At 51.1% G+C, this 15740-nt stretch overlaps 2 protein-coding genes across 2 annotated transcripts; one reads left to right on the top strand and one right to left on the bottom strand.

Annotated features, from left to right (window-relative positions):
- Positions 1 to 649: 649 nt before the first annotated feature.
- Positions 650 to 6615, bottom strand: MLF2 (myeloid leukemia factor 2; the record flags this gene model as incomplete). The annotated part of the gene is made up of 8 exons (XM_079549077.1): positions 650 to 695; positions 1201 to 1441; positions 1528 to 1687; positions 2032 to 2157; positions 2905 to 2958; positions 3991 to 4026; positions 4492 to 4618; positions 6566 to 6615. The coding sequence occupies 7 exons, from the start codon at positions 6613 to 6615 to the stop codon at positions 1263 to 1265; spliced, it is 732 nt and encodes a 243-aa protein (XP_079405203.1). The 3' UTR covers positions 650 to 695; positions 1201 to 1262.
- Positions 6616 to 12558: 5943 nt separating this feature from the next.
- PTMS (parathymosin) lies at positions 12559 to 14926 on the top strand (the record flags this gene model as incomplete). The annotated part of the gene is made up of 5 exons (XM_079535257.1): positions 12559 to 12606; positions 13247 to 13318; positions 14030 to 14111; positions 14276 to 14340; positions 14876 to 14926. 5 exons carry the CDS (start codon positions 12559 to 12561, stop codon positions 14924 to 14926), a joined length of 318 nt encoding a protein of 105 aa, XP_079391383.1.
- Positions 14927 to 15740: the final 814 nt, after the last annotated feature.

Below are 15740 nucleotides of genomic sequence, written 5' to 3'. Positions count from 1 at the left end.
TTTCTCTTCAGTAATTTCCCAGTGATACAAAAGAAGTTACTTAATCCCACAGCAGGCATGATTAGATTAGCAGAAGGTAAAAACTGATGGAACAATTCTTTACAGTTTGTTTATTTATTCAGTAAACATCTAGTTACAAGTTTCACAAATTAAAAAAGTGGAGGAGCCAACTGAAGAGATGTAGAGGAGGGGAGGGCACAAACTATCCGGCTTTTGTTCTGCTCATCACCTCTCCAACGCACATCCTTCAGCTACTCTGTAGCTGTACCAAGAATTCAAGAGGGGAATAGAAGCCTTTGTCCCTGTGAGGGGGACTAACAAAGGGGGTCTAGCAGGATTCCCTCGTCTTTCTTTCACAGGGGACTAAACACAAACTTCATAACCAGCCCAACCCACCACAGAAAGAGTGGAAAGGACAGAAGCAGCAAGGTGGCAGCTCCTCGTGCCCACCACTACTGGCAGAAAGAACAGAACCAAAGGAGGACAGAAAGGGAATGGTCGATTAATGTGTTCCTTGCACATTAGTGAGATGCTCCATGAACCACTGCAGCACCCAAATGGGGCAGAAAAAAAAAAAGGCAATGCAGAAGATTAGTTTCTTTATTTCAATTCTTAAGTGGCAGGGAGGTTAATACTAAATTTGAGAAGGGTCCAAGTGGTGCTTTGAAGGGGCTTTAGAATTTCACTGTCTGTACCTGGAAGGAAGGGAAACAAAGAGAGAACATAAAAAGAGCAAAATGTGATTAGAAAGCAGCAAAGACAGATAAGATTTAACATTTATAATAATAAAAAGAAACCCCAAATTTCAAATTCAGGACCATATCCAAGTGAACCCTCAAAACACAGGCCAGAAAGCAGCACTTGTTTTAATTTCAAACTGGACTGGCAGTAAAAAGTCTCTAAGTTCTACATAATGATAATGTAAACGCTCCATAGATTGTGATCCTGCATCACCTCATACCATTTCAACCATCACCTAAGGCTGACATCACATATTTTTCTTGGTGACAAGGCTAACCTTGCCGAACCTTTCCATTCAGTATTTTCTCAAGACTTTCATCTTCCTCTGCTCTTTACATTAAGCGAGAAAACATTCTTCCAACCAAAATAATGCAAGACTGGGGTAATGAAAAGAAAATCCATATGGTTAAGAGGCAACCAGGCAATGGAGAATGAAAAAAGAGCCGTGTTAGGACTTACAAGAACGTGTAGGTAGACTTGGGGGTGACCATGTTGCACCCCCAACAAGGTCTGCTCTGCATTCACCAGTCATATCGGCGGGACTGTCTGGAGGGAGAATCCTCCGGGCCCTGGATCGCAAGACGAGTCCCTTCAGCCCGGCGGCTGCCGCTGCCATCGTGACGCCGGTATTCCAGTCCTCGCTGCGGCCGGAAGCGGGATGTCTCTCGCCTCCACTCATCATCAAAAGCGGCTGCATCACCTGTGTCAGGAAGAACAAGCTCAGCCAGGGAAAAGGTGGGAAGCGGCAGCTGGGTTTGCTGAGATGGAAGACGGGACAGTACTCACTTTCATCCATATTGATGTAGTCCTGCCTCTCTTCCTGGTCACCTGTACGATGGTTCCGGGATCGCTGCATGATGTGCGCTCTGTCCCTGATGTGGTGCCCAATAGACATTTGTTCCAAGCCACTGTCTGAGTCCCTTACGGTCCGCCTAGTCTCACGAATCTGAGGGTAGATCGACAATCAACATTTTAATTCATTCCCCCAGCCCGATAAGACACTCTGGTTCTTGCCTACAGCACTTCAGTCATGCTGCGCTTGCCACCAGCCCCAGTCGAACGGAACATAATAATAAGGAAAAAAGACTTCCTCTCCAGCTGGCACTTCCCATCTCCTCTCAGGGGCGCTCAGCATGGTTCAGTGACTCACGACACATTCCTCAATCCACAACTGACTGCAAAGCAGAAATCCTGTGGGTGGCCAACACTGAGCTGCCAATGAAATGCTATCCTTCCCCAGCAAAACCAGCAGCCTCCTGCTGGGATGACACACTGTGGCCTCCTCCTTACCCCGCCAGGTGCCGAACGCATCTCTGAGGTCTCCTGATATACTTTGGGCCCATCACCCAGGTTGGAATAGGAGATGACAGTTGAAGAGGTAAATGTCTGGCAGTTTGCACCACTTGTCATATGTTCCTGCAAAAGAAGACGGGCAATGGCATAACGAAGAAAAGAGTGGGAAGAAAAGATAACAGCCATTTCTCTCTCCATACAACAAAGCAGGAGAGAATTACAAAAGTATCTGTGCTGCATTCACCCTGAAGGGAGGGTGCAATGAAGATGGAACCAGGCTCTGCTCAGTGGTGCCTTGTGCCAGGACCAGAGGCAAAGAGCACAGACTAGAATACAGGATGTTCTCTCTAAACAACAGGAAGCACTCATTTATTGTGCACCAGCACAGCACAGTTTATGGAGCACCAGCACAGGCTGCCCAAAGGAGTTGTGGAGTCTCCTCCTTGGAGACCTTCAAAAACCACGTGGATGTGGGACTGGGCACTCTGCTTTAGGTGTCCCTGCTTGAGCAGGGTTTGTACCCAATGACATTCAGAGATCCCTTCCAATCTCAACCACTCTGTGATTCTGCAAGTACAAGCCCCATTGGTCCATCTTTCTGGAGAACAACTCCTGTTTCTTGCAGAGGTCTACTCTCATGCTTCCATTCCATTCCATTTCTCCTCCCTGAATTCAGCAGGCATGCCCCAGGAACAACACCTCTGTCACTCCATCCTGCTCAGCAGGATGTTACAGCTTCTCCACTCTAACAGCTTGATCACAGCCAGCACTAAAGAGGCACACAATAGGACAGCAGACAACAGAGAGGATGGCAGAAGCACCATCAGTACTTCCCTCTTTCGTGCAGATTACTTTACTGAAGGTTCTTACCATGTTCCCAATCATGTCGTTCATCATGCCAAACATGTCTATAAAGCCACCTGCCTACAAAAACAGACAGCACAGGAATAGTCAATTTGGATGGGTATGGGAGAAAAGAATTACAACAAACCTAAGGGCTGCAGGTAGTATACTCAGCCAGCAGGTCTCACAGATTAATTGTGCAATATGTAAACAAAATTAGTGTCAGTTTAAAAGCACCGATTCCTTTTTCCCTTCTTCAAGTGGCTTCTTGTTCTCATTTACAGCAGACCAGCACTCACACACAATCTTATTATCCTTTGAAGTCCAACTGTTTGTATTATTAATCCTTTTCTGAGCTAGAACAATTCCAGGACGCTAGGCCTCTTTCATTAAGTTAATACTGAAGAGTGAGGCAGCTAAAGCTGCTAGATCTGGAATAACTTATTTCCAGTGTTTTACTACAGCAGATGACTGAGATCAACAAGCTCCAGGAACGACATTCTCACATACATCCAGCTACTCTCATTCCCAATTCTGTTCTCTTGAATTACTCTCTTGGCTTCTCATTCTGCAACCATTTTCAAAGGAAGTTCAATTACTGCCTCTGCCTAATGACGGCCGAGTCTTTTCCTTGTGTCATCACAGTTTCACAATGATCTCCAAACAGATCCACAGCCTCTTCTTAGACACAAAGGTTAAGAGACTCTCCATTCTTCCTGGATATTAACTATCCCAACTCCTGTGAAATACCATCCTGTAACAGCTTTATGGATCTTCTCTGTTTGAGGTGCCCATATAAAAGGACTCCTCTAAAACAGCTCCACAGACAAAAGTACGAGGGAAAGAAGTGGAAAGTCTAAAATCATACAGCAACTCAGGAATAGCGGTCCACGGGAAACCAGTTATCTTCAGTTTCAATTCAGTTCACCATTTATTATAAATTTAATAATAAATAGAGCTCATACTTGTCTCTTCAAACCATCCCACTCTCACTACTTGTTAAGATATACGGACTTACATTTCTGCTACTGGTTGCCCACAGCTCTAACAAATCTCAAGGTGAAGCTACTATTAGTGAAGCACAAACTTGGCAATGAAAAACAGAGGACTTACCATGCCCAGCATCCCAAAGGGTGAAACAGCTCCTGCCTGTCAACACAGCAGAAAAACAGAATAAACAATGACCTTGTGGCAGCCAAACAACTAGATACTCCTCAGAGCACCCTCATCCTTCTTGGAAACAGGACTTGGAACACTCAGAGCCAATAAACGCATGAAAAAAGCAACCCACTGACTCATGAGGATTCAAACAGTATCACCACTAACAAACCATACAGAAGGGATATTCCCCCAATTTCCTTCAGTTATAGTGATTTATGGCTTTGAGACAGCATATACACTTTCCCTTCCTCCCATTCAACCTAGAACACAGCTGCCAAGAAACACATATATGTAGAGTGAACAAACAGCAAGAACATCACTGTTTCTGAAACCAGTTCTACCTCCACCATCTCTAAGAAGGTAAGGGAAACGCCTGATCCAATAACGGTGGGGGAAAGAAGCTTAACAAGGCAGTTTTAAAAAAATCTTAGCCTGTAGTCAGCCCTCTCTTACCTGCATCCTGCGGCCAGCCTGACGAGCCCCTGGCGTGGTCCCATCAGTGATACCAAGCAGTGGGCCAAATCCAAAACTTCCAGAAAGCATGCGGTTCATGTGCTGCCGGTGGATAGCAAAAGGGTCCCTTTTGGAAAGATTGAGAGAACAGTGGTGAGAAAAGGATGACAGAACACAAAGTCCTGCATAATACACCCATTCTGACTCGGAGTTTCTCTTATGCAACTGTACTTTCTAAGCTGAAAATCCAGAACCCCAAGAACTCAGTATCGCATATGCTAATCCTTGGGGCTGGATCCCATTTCTTCTCTTGTGACTGAAAGTATTATGCCACAGAAGCTCTCTTAAGCACTAACTGATGTCTATTCCGCAGCAGCTCCATGTCCTGTTCCCGCTAATATACTTTTGGGCCAAACATGGCTAAGGATATTCCAAAACCTCATTGCTCTAAGAGGTAAAAGACCTGCAGTCCAAGTACTACCATCATGTCATACTCATTTCCTCTTGAACCATCAAAACATTAACAGCCACAACACACAAACTGTTCTAGAAGAATAGTTCTGCATTTCGCAGGGAAGCACGCAAAGACCACTGCCCTGGCTGCAAAGAAAGGGCTGCATTTAACAGGATGAGAGTGTACATAGTCCTAATTGTTGTTCTCTCACCTCCTTAGGTGCACGTGCACAAACACAGTAACCAAAATCTCCAGCATACACCACATGGTCTGACACTGACTGTTTGATACTCCTCTGCCCCTAATAATCTCAATTTGCTGTTTTCCTGGGTCGTTATGCACACAACCACAAAAGGCTGACATCACAGAAAGCTTTTACAGGTCCAAGTCTCAGTGTAAGAATGAAAGAGAGCAATAATTAGGGTCCCTACATGTTTCTCCTTTCCTTCCTGTGCAGCCTCCATTTTGAGGGCATACTTGTACACTAGAAAAGCAAGGAGGGAAAAAGTAGAACGGGGACAGTCAGAGAAAACAGCCACCACACTAAGGAGTCTGAGAAATATCACAGCATTTCTCTGCATATCTGGTAGTTCTGCATTCATCCTTCCAAAGCACAAACAACCTGAACAGCACATAATTTCCTGAGATCACAAAACCATCTAGCACAAACCAATACTTTCCTGTTTCTACTGGGAATGCTTTGCATAATAAAAGCTAGACTCATAGCTGCCACATCAGTGAGAACATACACTCATCCTGTGACTGAGACATCAAGGTCTCCTCTCCTGCTAATTTGTTTACAGTTGATAACATTCTTATAATCAATTTTATAAGCAAGAGCACGGCTTTGTTTTCCTACATAAATTAATTCGAACAAATTTATAGTAGTGCCAGGCTCAACACAAACCTCCCACTGTATAACACTAATCCTTAACTACTTTGGCAAGAACTGCCACCTCTGACCAACCAATCTCTGGGTAGGGGACAGAAAAAAAGGAATCAGTAAGAAGAAACCCAAAGAAGCATTACTGGGAGCCACATCAGATTTTCAGACTTGTATTTTAAAACTACTAGAATTCTCCTCGTTTAGTCCCTTGCAACTTGACAGCTCCTTTAGAATCATAGAACGGCCTGGGTTGAAAAGGCCCACTATGATCATGTAATTTCAACCGCCCTGCCATGTTCAGGGCTGCCAACAACTAGACCAGGCTGCCCAGAGCCACATCCAGCCTGGCCTTGAATACCTCCAGGGATGGGGCATCCACAACCTCCTTTCTCCAGCTTCATTAATGAATTCTTCAGCAGAGCCGCCACAAACAACAGGCACAGAAGATATCATCAAAACCCTACTCCGTATACAGAAATCCTTAAGCACAGATAAAGGTCGGGTACTCCAGCACTGTCAGACAGCCAGGTGCTCTCGGCCTACTTTATTTAATTACACTGTCCTCAGCCACGGCGGTGGCTCCCCGCACGCCGCCCGCCCCGCTCCAGGTACGCTCGCGCTCCCGCGGAAGCCCCGCGCCGCCGCACGCGGCCCCGCACTCAGAGCCCCGCTCGGCAGGCGCCGCCACAGCGCCCCGGCCCGCCCTCCCCCTCGAGCCTCCCCAGCCGACTCACATAGCGAACATGGGGTCCTCCGGCTCCCCGTCCCTCATCAGCCGGAACATGCTGCTGCCCTCCACGGGGGCGGGCTCTGCGGAGGGAGAAAGAAGCGCTGAGCGAGCCGCGAGCGCATCGCACCGCATAGCACCCCGCCCGGCCGCAAAGGCGGCCGCCCCCAGACCCGAACCTCACCGCCCCGTCACCGCCACCCCCGGGCTCGCCCCCACCTGCCGTGCCCCTTCCCCTGCCCGCAGGCGCGCCGGGCGGTGCCGAGGGGACGACAGCAGGAGGAAGAGGAGAACGAAGAAGACGCGGGCCGCTCACGCCCGCACTCCCATGGCGGCACCCTGCTCGTCCCTTCCGCTCCAGCCGGTTCGCTTCGCGCATGCGCGCACAGGCCCACGGCTCCGTGCGCTAGCGGAGGAGGCGGGGAGCTGGGCCGGGCAGGAAGCGGCGCCCAGGCCCCGCTGCTCGGGGCAGAGCGGCAGGGGGCCGGCAGAGCGCCTCCTAGCGGTAGGAACATCTCGCCCCTCCTCTGGTGCTTCTTGCTCTGGTGCTTCAGGCGCCCTGCCGTCGGTCGGAGCCCACCTGTGGGCACGGAAACTCACCTGGAGCTTCTGCAAACACTGCCTCGGCCTCCCTGCCTCCGGTTTTGTGCTCCTGAATCACCCCTCAGTGTATTCCGGGCTGGAAAGCATTTCCTGTTCGGCGTGTTCTCCTACCACACGGGGCGGGCCCCATGCTGGATTGGGTGTGTGCGGCTAGCCGGCAAGGATCCGGGGGCAGGCAGAGAGAGAGCTGCTTGGACAAGAATGAAAGCATTTTTATTTATGGGACTGGGAGCAAGTCTGGGACAAAATGACCTGCTTTCCACAGATCCCAGCAATCATCCCACCCCCAGAGATGGCAGGGCTCCTTCATTTGTTTCCAAACACAGCGTCAGTCGTTGCTGCCTCCCAGAGCGGAGGCAGGGGAAGCAGAGGTGCAGGAGCACGTGCTGTAACCTATGTCACCTATGTTACCAGCAGTGTTACCACTTCGGTAACTGTCTCGCTGGTGGCCAAAGCTATGTGACACCTTGGAAAGTGGAAATGCAGCCTTTTTCTGGAACGTACACAAGTTCCCCGTTGTCAGAAATGCAGAATCTCACTTTTGCACACCATTTGTACGTGAGGTTTCTGTACTCCACTTTACATCCAATGTGCACCAAGTGGATGGCCATTTGCTGACACACAGTACCTAAGCATGGCGGTGTGGATGCACAGCAAGGCTCACGTTTTTGTTCTGCCACATTCTTTGTTTAAGCTGTTTCAGTTTTCTGTCATGAATCAAAACCATTACTCACATTGCCTCATTTCCTTTCCTTTTTTAAGCTGTCCAGACAGGAGAATGGGGAAAAAGGAGGTGGTGAGTAAAGGACGAAATGGAATCAAGGACTGATGCCACTGCCCTGAACTCCATCTTCTGCTGCCTGCTGCTGACTTGCTGCCAAGCAGAATTCCTCCCCCCTAACATCCCCATCACTGTTAGCTGCGCAGTCAGCCAAAGGGGCGACCACAGTGTACGCATTTTAAAAGCAAACTGAATATCACGTGGTGTGGGTAAATAAATGGTACGCTGAATATCAGACCTTTCACCTGCTTCTTTCCAGGGACCAATCATTGCGGCCAAGAGGACAGAAACAGCTTCTTCCAAGAAGGCAGAAACACATCCAAATATTCCAGGGAATGTCCATGTGACAAAGAAATTCTCATTATCAGAAGTCAGAACTACCCACAGCCACTTCTGCTTCGGTTCCTTTCATGCGTGCCTCTTACGTAATCCTCAGCCAGCAACTAATTCTGACCTCACATGAAGGGCACCCTAAGAGGACAGCTCTCATTTGATCCTCAGGAGTGACAATATCTGGAATGCTAGAGCCAGCTTGCAGTGACTGGGGTATGCGTTGCTTAGCAGTGATTACTTTCAGAATATTTTGCTCAAGAATGAGTCTGTCACACTATGAGTGAGAAGCACAACCTCCATCTGTGCTATATTAGTGAAGACAAGTTCACAAAAATCGTGATTCAAAGCCTTCCTCCCCTTTCTGATCCTCTCACAGGCTGGCTCTCATCCCTAATCACTCTTACTCCCTTTGCTTCCTCTCATTATGCTATCTGCACTGCTCCGCAGCCCACAGCAGTGCTCATTTGCATTGCTTCTTGCAAAGACATATTTCCAAATGCAAAGTTTGGCCAGTGGTTGAATTTCTAGAAATTTCCTCTTGACTTCTGATTATGGAACCACGGAGGACAAACAAAATCAATAATCTGTATGACTTTTAATGGACACAGGATAGAAAAATGAACAATGTGGATTAAATGCATAAACGTGCACACCCCCCCCCCCACCCCCCACCCCCCCCAGATTTGGCTGGTTTCACCTTAAAAGAAAGGATAGATACTCTATGCCTGAATTTCTGAACATCTAAGAAAAGCTGAGGCAAACACAAGGCCTTCTGCTCTTCTGCTGTTCAACAAGTAGCTTGGAAGAGTTTTGGAACCACCTTTGAGTTAGTTGTCAGAATAACATTCTTAGAATACTCTCATACCCAAATATGATGTTTTGGTTTTGCTCAGAGTTACTTTTGCCTTCACCATAAACTAGTAACTCCTCCCCCTGGCTACAATGGTACTATGACAAGACTAGGAAGGTATTAAAACAAAATTAATAAATGCATGTGCTAGAAACATAAAAATACATACCATACAAATACACAGCCACATGCTCACTATGAAGATGCGTACTGGCAGACTTAACATTTAACATCAGTAGAAATATACCATAATTTCACAAAAGAAAATGCACGAAAAGATAGAAAACACCATCACTGTACACAAAAGTGTAAGTACTGCAGATGTACACACCCACGAAAACACAAAGTACAAACAGCATGCTACACAAAAATGGTAACTTACAGAGAAAATTACATACCCAGGCTGCAGACATGCATATTGCTGATGTTCCCAGTGACATATCACGCAACTTCTGTACCTCCATCATCCTGTCTAAAGGCTGAAGACTCCAATAAAGATGGAATATATTCTGCTGAGTTTGCAAAGCAACTTCAAGCAAAGACTGCTGAACATACTGAAAAGTGACTTACATCTTCACATTGCATGATGAGTATAGATGCATATACTACAAAAGGGATGACTTCAGATGGGGGAGAGAAGAGCAGAGAAAAGCTGTAAATTGACCCAGCAGACAAAATGCAGAGAGGTATCAATGTGATGGAGGAACAGAAGGCCTGAGAAACACAGGTGTCAGTGAAAGGATGCCCACAGGGCACACTAGAAGCCAATGAAATCCCACTATCAGCATCAGAGGAGCAGATGGGATACAGAAGCAGGCATGTCCCAGGGCATGGAGTTTCACATAGGATATGAGGGAAAAAAAAAACTACAGGCATGCAGGGAAAAATGGGACGTGAAGAACGAAGGGGACATGAGCTGAATTTTGTACATGCAAGAAAGGAAAACAGAGACAACGTGGGAGCAATGGCCATGGGAACAGCGCTGACAAAGAATACAGATACGTAGCAGAAGTTCTGAATCAACAGATCTGAGTAAAAACTGCAAAGAGAATATGGTGGGGAGTCTGAATAGGAAGAAGCAAGACTGCACACTGACTGCTGGAGAATACACAGGGGGAAGGAAGAGGTCACAGACCTAACCAAATGGTTCTTGCACAGGTGGCTGGAAACATACTTCCCTCCCATAAAGTGCTGTGTATTTGCATCTGAGGGCACGTTGCCTGTGTCAGTGTAACTGTTTGGGCACAGTATCATCACCAAATACAATCTTCATTTTTTCTTCTCTGGGATGTTGTGTTGAGGTCTGCTTGTGCATTAGCATGGATGTGTCTCTGGTACAGGATGCGTGATGGTGCAGGAGTTGAGGATGTAAAGATAAGGACAAAAATCCTGGATTGGTGCAAAGAACAGCAGAGCTGTGAGTCATGCATCTCTGACAAGGAGAAGCAGAATATGACAACATCCAGCCATCAACTTCATTTTTTTTTTTCCTCCTATTTTTGAATGCAGCTCCAGAAATGAAGATTTACTGTTTCTTGCAGGAAAGAGGGATGAAAGTGGAACCAAATGCCAGGACTCAAATTCTGACAGCATGTAGACCTGAAAAGATGGCTAGAGGGGCTTATGAAGCAGGAGGAAAAACACTGAATGCATGCATTTTCATGATGTGCTCTCCTGCATTAGACTGGATCTGCATGTCTGTGTTAAGCACAGTTTCCCTGGGGCAGGCAGCACTTACCGTATGCAGCCAAGACGAACACAGCTTAATCACGTTATCTGAGGGGAACTGCTCTAGCTGTGAAGGAGACAACAGATGACAAGGTAGGGATCCCCCACCTCTGTCTCACCCGCGTGGTCTTTCACCATTCCTACTTTAGGAGATGTATACTTATCACTCTCCCTACGCACCAACCTCCCTTTCTATCAAATACTCAAACTGAGTACGAGAGACGCCTCTCTCCCGGCACGGCATCGCCCAAGCGTGCCACCAGGTGGCGCTGCTGCACGCCTCCCGCCGCCCTCAACAACTGAGCAACGCAGACGGCGGCACTGTCGTCAGCCCCGCGGCAGCGCCCGGCCGGCGGGCTCAGAGCGGCAGGCAGCGGGAGGGCCGGGCTGCCCAGGGAGCAGCCGCAGAGCCCCGCAGAGGACACGCGGGTTCGTACGCCGCTGCGGTCGCTGCCGTACGGCCGCGGATGAGCCTCCCGCAGCGCGGAGCTCGGGTTTAGGCGCCGACGACTCGCGTAGCGCCCCCGAACGTCACTCGTCGGCCCTCCCTGCCGGAGGTGAGAAGGCAGTCGTAAGGAATGGCGGGACGGGCTGAGAGACGGGCTGAGAGACGAGCGCGGCGGCGGCGGCGGCACCGCCACCGCCCGCCCCGCGCTCCGTCCTCGCGCCGCGCCCGCATCCCCACGTGCCCTCCCTTGGTCCTTGCAGCAACGCTCCCCGCGCCCCCTCCCCCACGCGGAGCCTGCCCCCAACGACCAATAGGAAGCCTGTTGCCAGGCAAACTGCTCATTTGAATGGCCCAATCGGACGCCCACCCTCAGTTCCTCCTTATATGGGGAAGCGGGACGCGCTAGCTACCCCTCCCCCACCCGCTTCAACCCGGCGAGCGGCCCCGCCCCGCCCCCTGCCTCCGCCGCAGAGCGCGGGAAAAACATCCTCCTGCCCGCCCCGCCCCCACCGCGGGTCCCCGGCCCGGCAGGACGCGGCCGCGGGGAGGAGCCCGGCTTGGCAGTGGTTGCAGGGGGAGGGCGGCAGCCGAGTGGAAAATTCCAGGCGGGAGCGGCACGAGCCAGCCCGTCGCCAGGCTGCTCGGCCGCCCCGCCGCGCGTCCCAGCAGCGTCTCTCGCCGAGCCCGCCCCGGCCACTCGTTCCCGGGCGATTCCCTAGGCGGGAACAGCGGCGCGCCTCGGCCCGCCCGTTGCCCGGGCGAGGCGTGCGGGCGGCGCGATGCCGGGGCGGCTCCTCCTTCGCACCTCGGGGCCCTCTTCGGGCGCGGGGCGGGCCGGCCGAGGACACCGCCGCGCCGTCACCCGACCGAGCGGCGGCGGAACTCCGCGCGGGGCCGGCGTGTGACGGCAGGCGGACGGCCCGCGGTCCGTGCCGAGCGTACATTGTTCTCAAGGCCCGCTCTGCCGACGGCCGTCCTCCGCCTCCCTCCGTCCCTGCCTCCCTCCCTCCTCCTCCGCCTTCTCCCCTCCCTTCGCCAGGTCCCTCCTTCCCTCGTCACCCGGCGCGGTATAAATCCCCTCCACCGCCGTATCCCCCATCGCGGCAGACCTAGGCACTTTGGCCCCGGGGCGGGAGCCGTGCTGCCGGACCGCTGGGACTCGGAGCTCCCGCCGCGCGCCACCCTCCCCCCTCCCAGCGCCCTCTCTCCTCGGGGCTCCCCGACGTTCGCGAGCGGCCCCGCGCTGCCCCTGACGGGATGTCGGAGAAACGCGTCGAGGAGGCGCCGGCGGAGCTGAGCGCCAAGGTGAGACCCCCCGCGGCTCGCTCCCGCCCGCGGCGCGCGCCCTCTCGGCCGCCCCCTCCCAGCGGCCCCGACCGCCCGGCCGACGGGGGGGGGCGCGCGCGGCCCTCCGCCAATGGGGAGCGGGGGCGGGGGGCGCGAGGGCCCGCGCGCGGGATCCCGCTCGGCGAGGTTGGGGGTGGGGCGGAGCGGCGCGGGGCCGAGCGGGACGCGGAACGCCCGGCGGCGCCGCTCCGTCCCGCGGATCTGGGAGCGCGCGAGGGGTTCCGCGCGGCTTTAGCGGGCGACGGAAAAGCGGAAAGCCGACCAAAACGGAGCGCAAAGGTGGCGGCAGACGGCCGGAGGCGCGCCGACAACCTGCCGCCCCGCTCCGGCGGGAGGAGGCCGGGGGCGGGCGCCTCGGCGCGAGAGGGCCGTCCCCTGGCCCGGGGCCGCCCTGCCCGGCGCCGCGCGGCCGGCCCCGAAGCGTGCCGCCAGCCGGGCTGCCCTGCGTGCTTGGGAAAGCCGGGCTGCCCGCCGTGTGCTGTCCGCGCCTCCGTTCTGCATCTTCTGCCCCGAGCTCTCTTTGTCTGGGACCGCGCGTCCGATCGGCTTCGTTTCTGGCCGCTGAGCGCTGCCATGTTTTTCCCCGTGTCGCCTATAGGAAATGAAGGAGAAGAAGGAGAAACTGGAGGAGAAAGCAGTCCACAAAGAAAAGAAGAAGGAGGTAGTAGAGGTGAGGCGTGGAGTGATCTCTTCGAGGCGCGGTTAGAGAGATGGGAGGGCTTTGGGAAGGGTCGTCGGCAAGAGTCGCTGCAGGAAGTGAGAGTGAAGGGAGATGGAGGAAGAGAACAGAGCAGACAGGCTGCGGAGGGAGGGGGGCAAACGGACGAGACCTAGGGTAACTGGAGAATTAGTCTTGAAAAACTTGGTGTAGTGAGCAGTGCCGATGAGCAAGAGGATCAAAGTGGAGAACGGAGACAGGGCAGGTGGGAGTCAGGAGGTGGCAGTAAGAGGATGCGGCACTGCATCTCCTCAGGTATCCCCGGGTGCGTGAGGGAGCAGCAAGGAGATGCACAGATTGACAGAGGTCAAGAGCATCTGGAGTAGATGTACAGCTAGCACCAGCTGCCATTAGCTTGTAACCAGAAGGATGTTGCTACGTGTGTTATGATATGAGCTCAACGCATGTCACAGGTTCACAGTGTGAGAAGGGAATGGGGGAATTGGTTTTGTCGAGGAGGCGTGAGGGGTGGAGGGCTTTGGCAGTGTGGGACAGCTGATGTGGGAGGGACAGGGTCTGACTAACAGTGCAGAGGTCACTTGTTTGGTGTGTGCTTTTAGCTGGAGGCTGGTGTGGCAGGGATGTTCTCACTCTTGCAGCAAAGAGCACATGGGAACGTCACTGTGACAGTAGTTTCTGTTCTGACAAATTTGTTTTGCTTAGGATGAGGAAAATGGAGCTGAAGAGGATGAGGAAGAGAATCCAGAGGATGTGGATGAAGAAGAAGGTGGTGATGAAGATGACGGTGGGTATGATAAGGAAAAATGGGGGGTTTGCAGGGAGGAGAAATTTTGGGGAAATAAAAGGACAAGGAGGAAAATTCCTCTTCTGAGCTCTTGAACAGTGAGATTACATTTCCTTAAATGCTACTTTAATTAATTCACAATTTCTGCTCTTGGTTGTGCTTAGAAGGAGACGAAAATGGGCAAGAGCAGGACGGACATGCAGAAAAACGATCTGCAGAGGAGGAGGAGGTAAGTGATTGTGTGGGTAAAGGCAGTGAGAAGGAGCGAGCTGGCCATGTTGTGTGCTGATGAAGTCCATGAGGATGCTTTTGCTGAGCATCTCAGTTCATCTCTGCATCTCATTGCTGTTTCAGCAGAAGATGAGTAAACAAATCTGATGTGGAGAAGGGACAATAAATCCTTATGGGTTCTTGGTGGGATCCAGGGCCGATTGAGCTGCTGGGTGATGACCCTGCTAAGACCTGTAATTTCTGGGCTGCAGGCCAGGTCTCAGGGTCTGTGTGAAGTGGTGTAAGCCTGTGCTTGCTACGCCTCCTGAAAGCAGCAGTGCAGGTGCTCCTGCAAAAGAAGCTGTCCATGTCTTAACTGTTATCAGTGAAACAGTCATCAGACACTCAAAATACTTCAAAGAGGAATGGATTTCAGGTGGCCAAATAGGATTTTTGTGTGAAGGAACGAGCAGCAGTAAGAATTTTTTGGAGAAATTATGTCCTGGTGCAGTAACTGCTGGTAACTTTTTTTTTTCCCTCTTTGTCGTACTCAGGATGAAGTGGATCCAAAGAGGCAGAAGACAGAAAATGGGTCCTCCGCTTGAGTCCTCCCCTCCCATTTCCTCTGTTCCGTCCATCTCTCCTCCTCCATTCCAGCCTGTGCTTGCACTGTTCATTAGCCTCTGGCTTCACACAATCTCAGATGAGGAACGGTTAAAAAAAGCTCTCAAACAGGGAATACAGCAGTCTCCTTCCCACCCAGAGATCCAGCCCATCTATGATGTTCCCTACCTGAAATTATTCCACCTCCCCACATCTTTCCAGCTGTGCCCCACATACGAATGAGCCTCTTCCCTCAAGAATCTCATCATTTTCCATCATGGCCCAACGCGTAACCTTGCCAGCCTACACGACTGGCTGTTCACATGGCAAGCACCTCTCATTCCTTTTCACTTGCCCTCCCTCTCCACTAGTGTGACTGAGATTCTTGACAGCTTCTGCTCCCAGGACCTGCTGTCAGATGTTCTCCCTGAGTCCAGGAGGCTGCGGGCACAGATCTCATGGTGCATTTTCCAGTCCTAGGCCTCCTCTCATTTGCTTTCCCATTGAACCCTGAGAGACAAGTAAAAAGAATATTACGAGCAAATAATGGTTCTGTTAAACCATATGCAGAGATGGGATTTATCTTAAGCTTTTTTTTTTTTATTTCAAGTTTACATGACAGCAAGCTGACCCTCGTGAATTTTTCAGAAGAAAAGGGTTGTTTTTATATATGAATTTCATCTGAACTGCATATTTTTTTAATTTGGAGGCTTTTTTAAAACAAATCAAGAGATAGATAAATTGGGGACCAAACTTTGATTTCCATTTTTCTGTTGAGATTCTCTTGTGACCATTTTTTGTAAATTAAAGGCAATA

This window comes from Tetrao urogallus (assembly GCF_951394365.1).
Source record: "Tetrao urogallus genome assembly, chromosome: 1".
NCBI classification, from domain to species: domain Eukaryota; kingdom Metazoa; phylum Chordata; class Aves; order Galliformes; family Phasianidae; genus Tetrao; species Tetrao urogallus.
The sequence above is the reverse complement of the archived record's forward strand: the minus strand, read 5'-3'. Positions and strand labels throughout refer to the sequence as shown.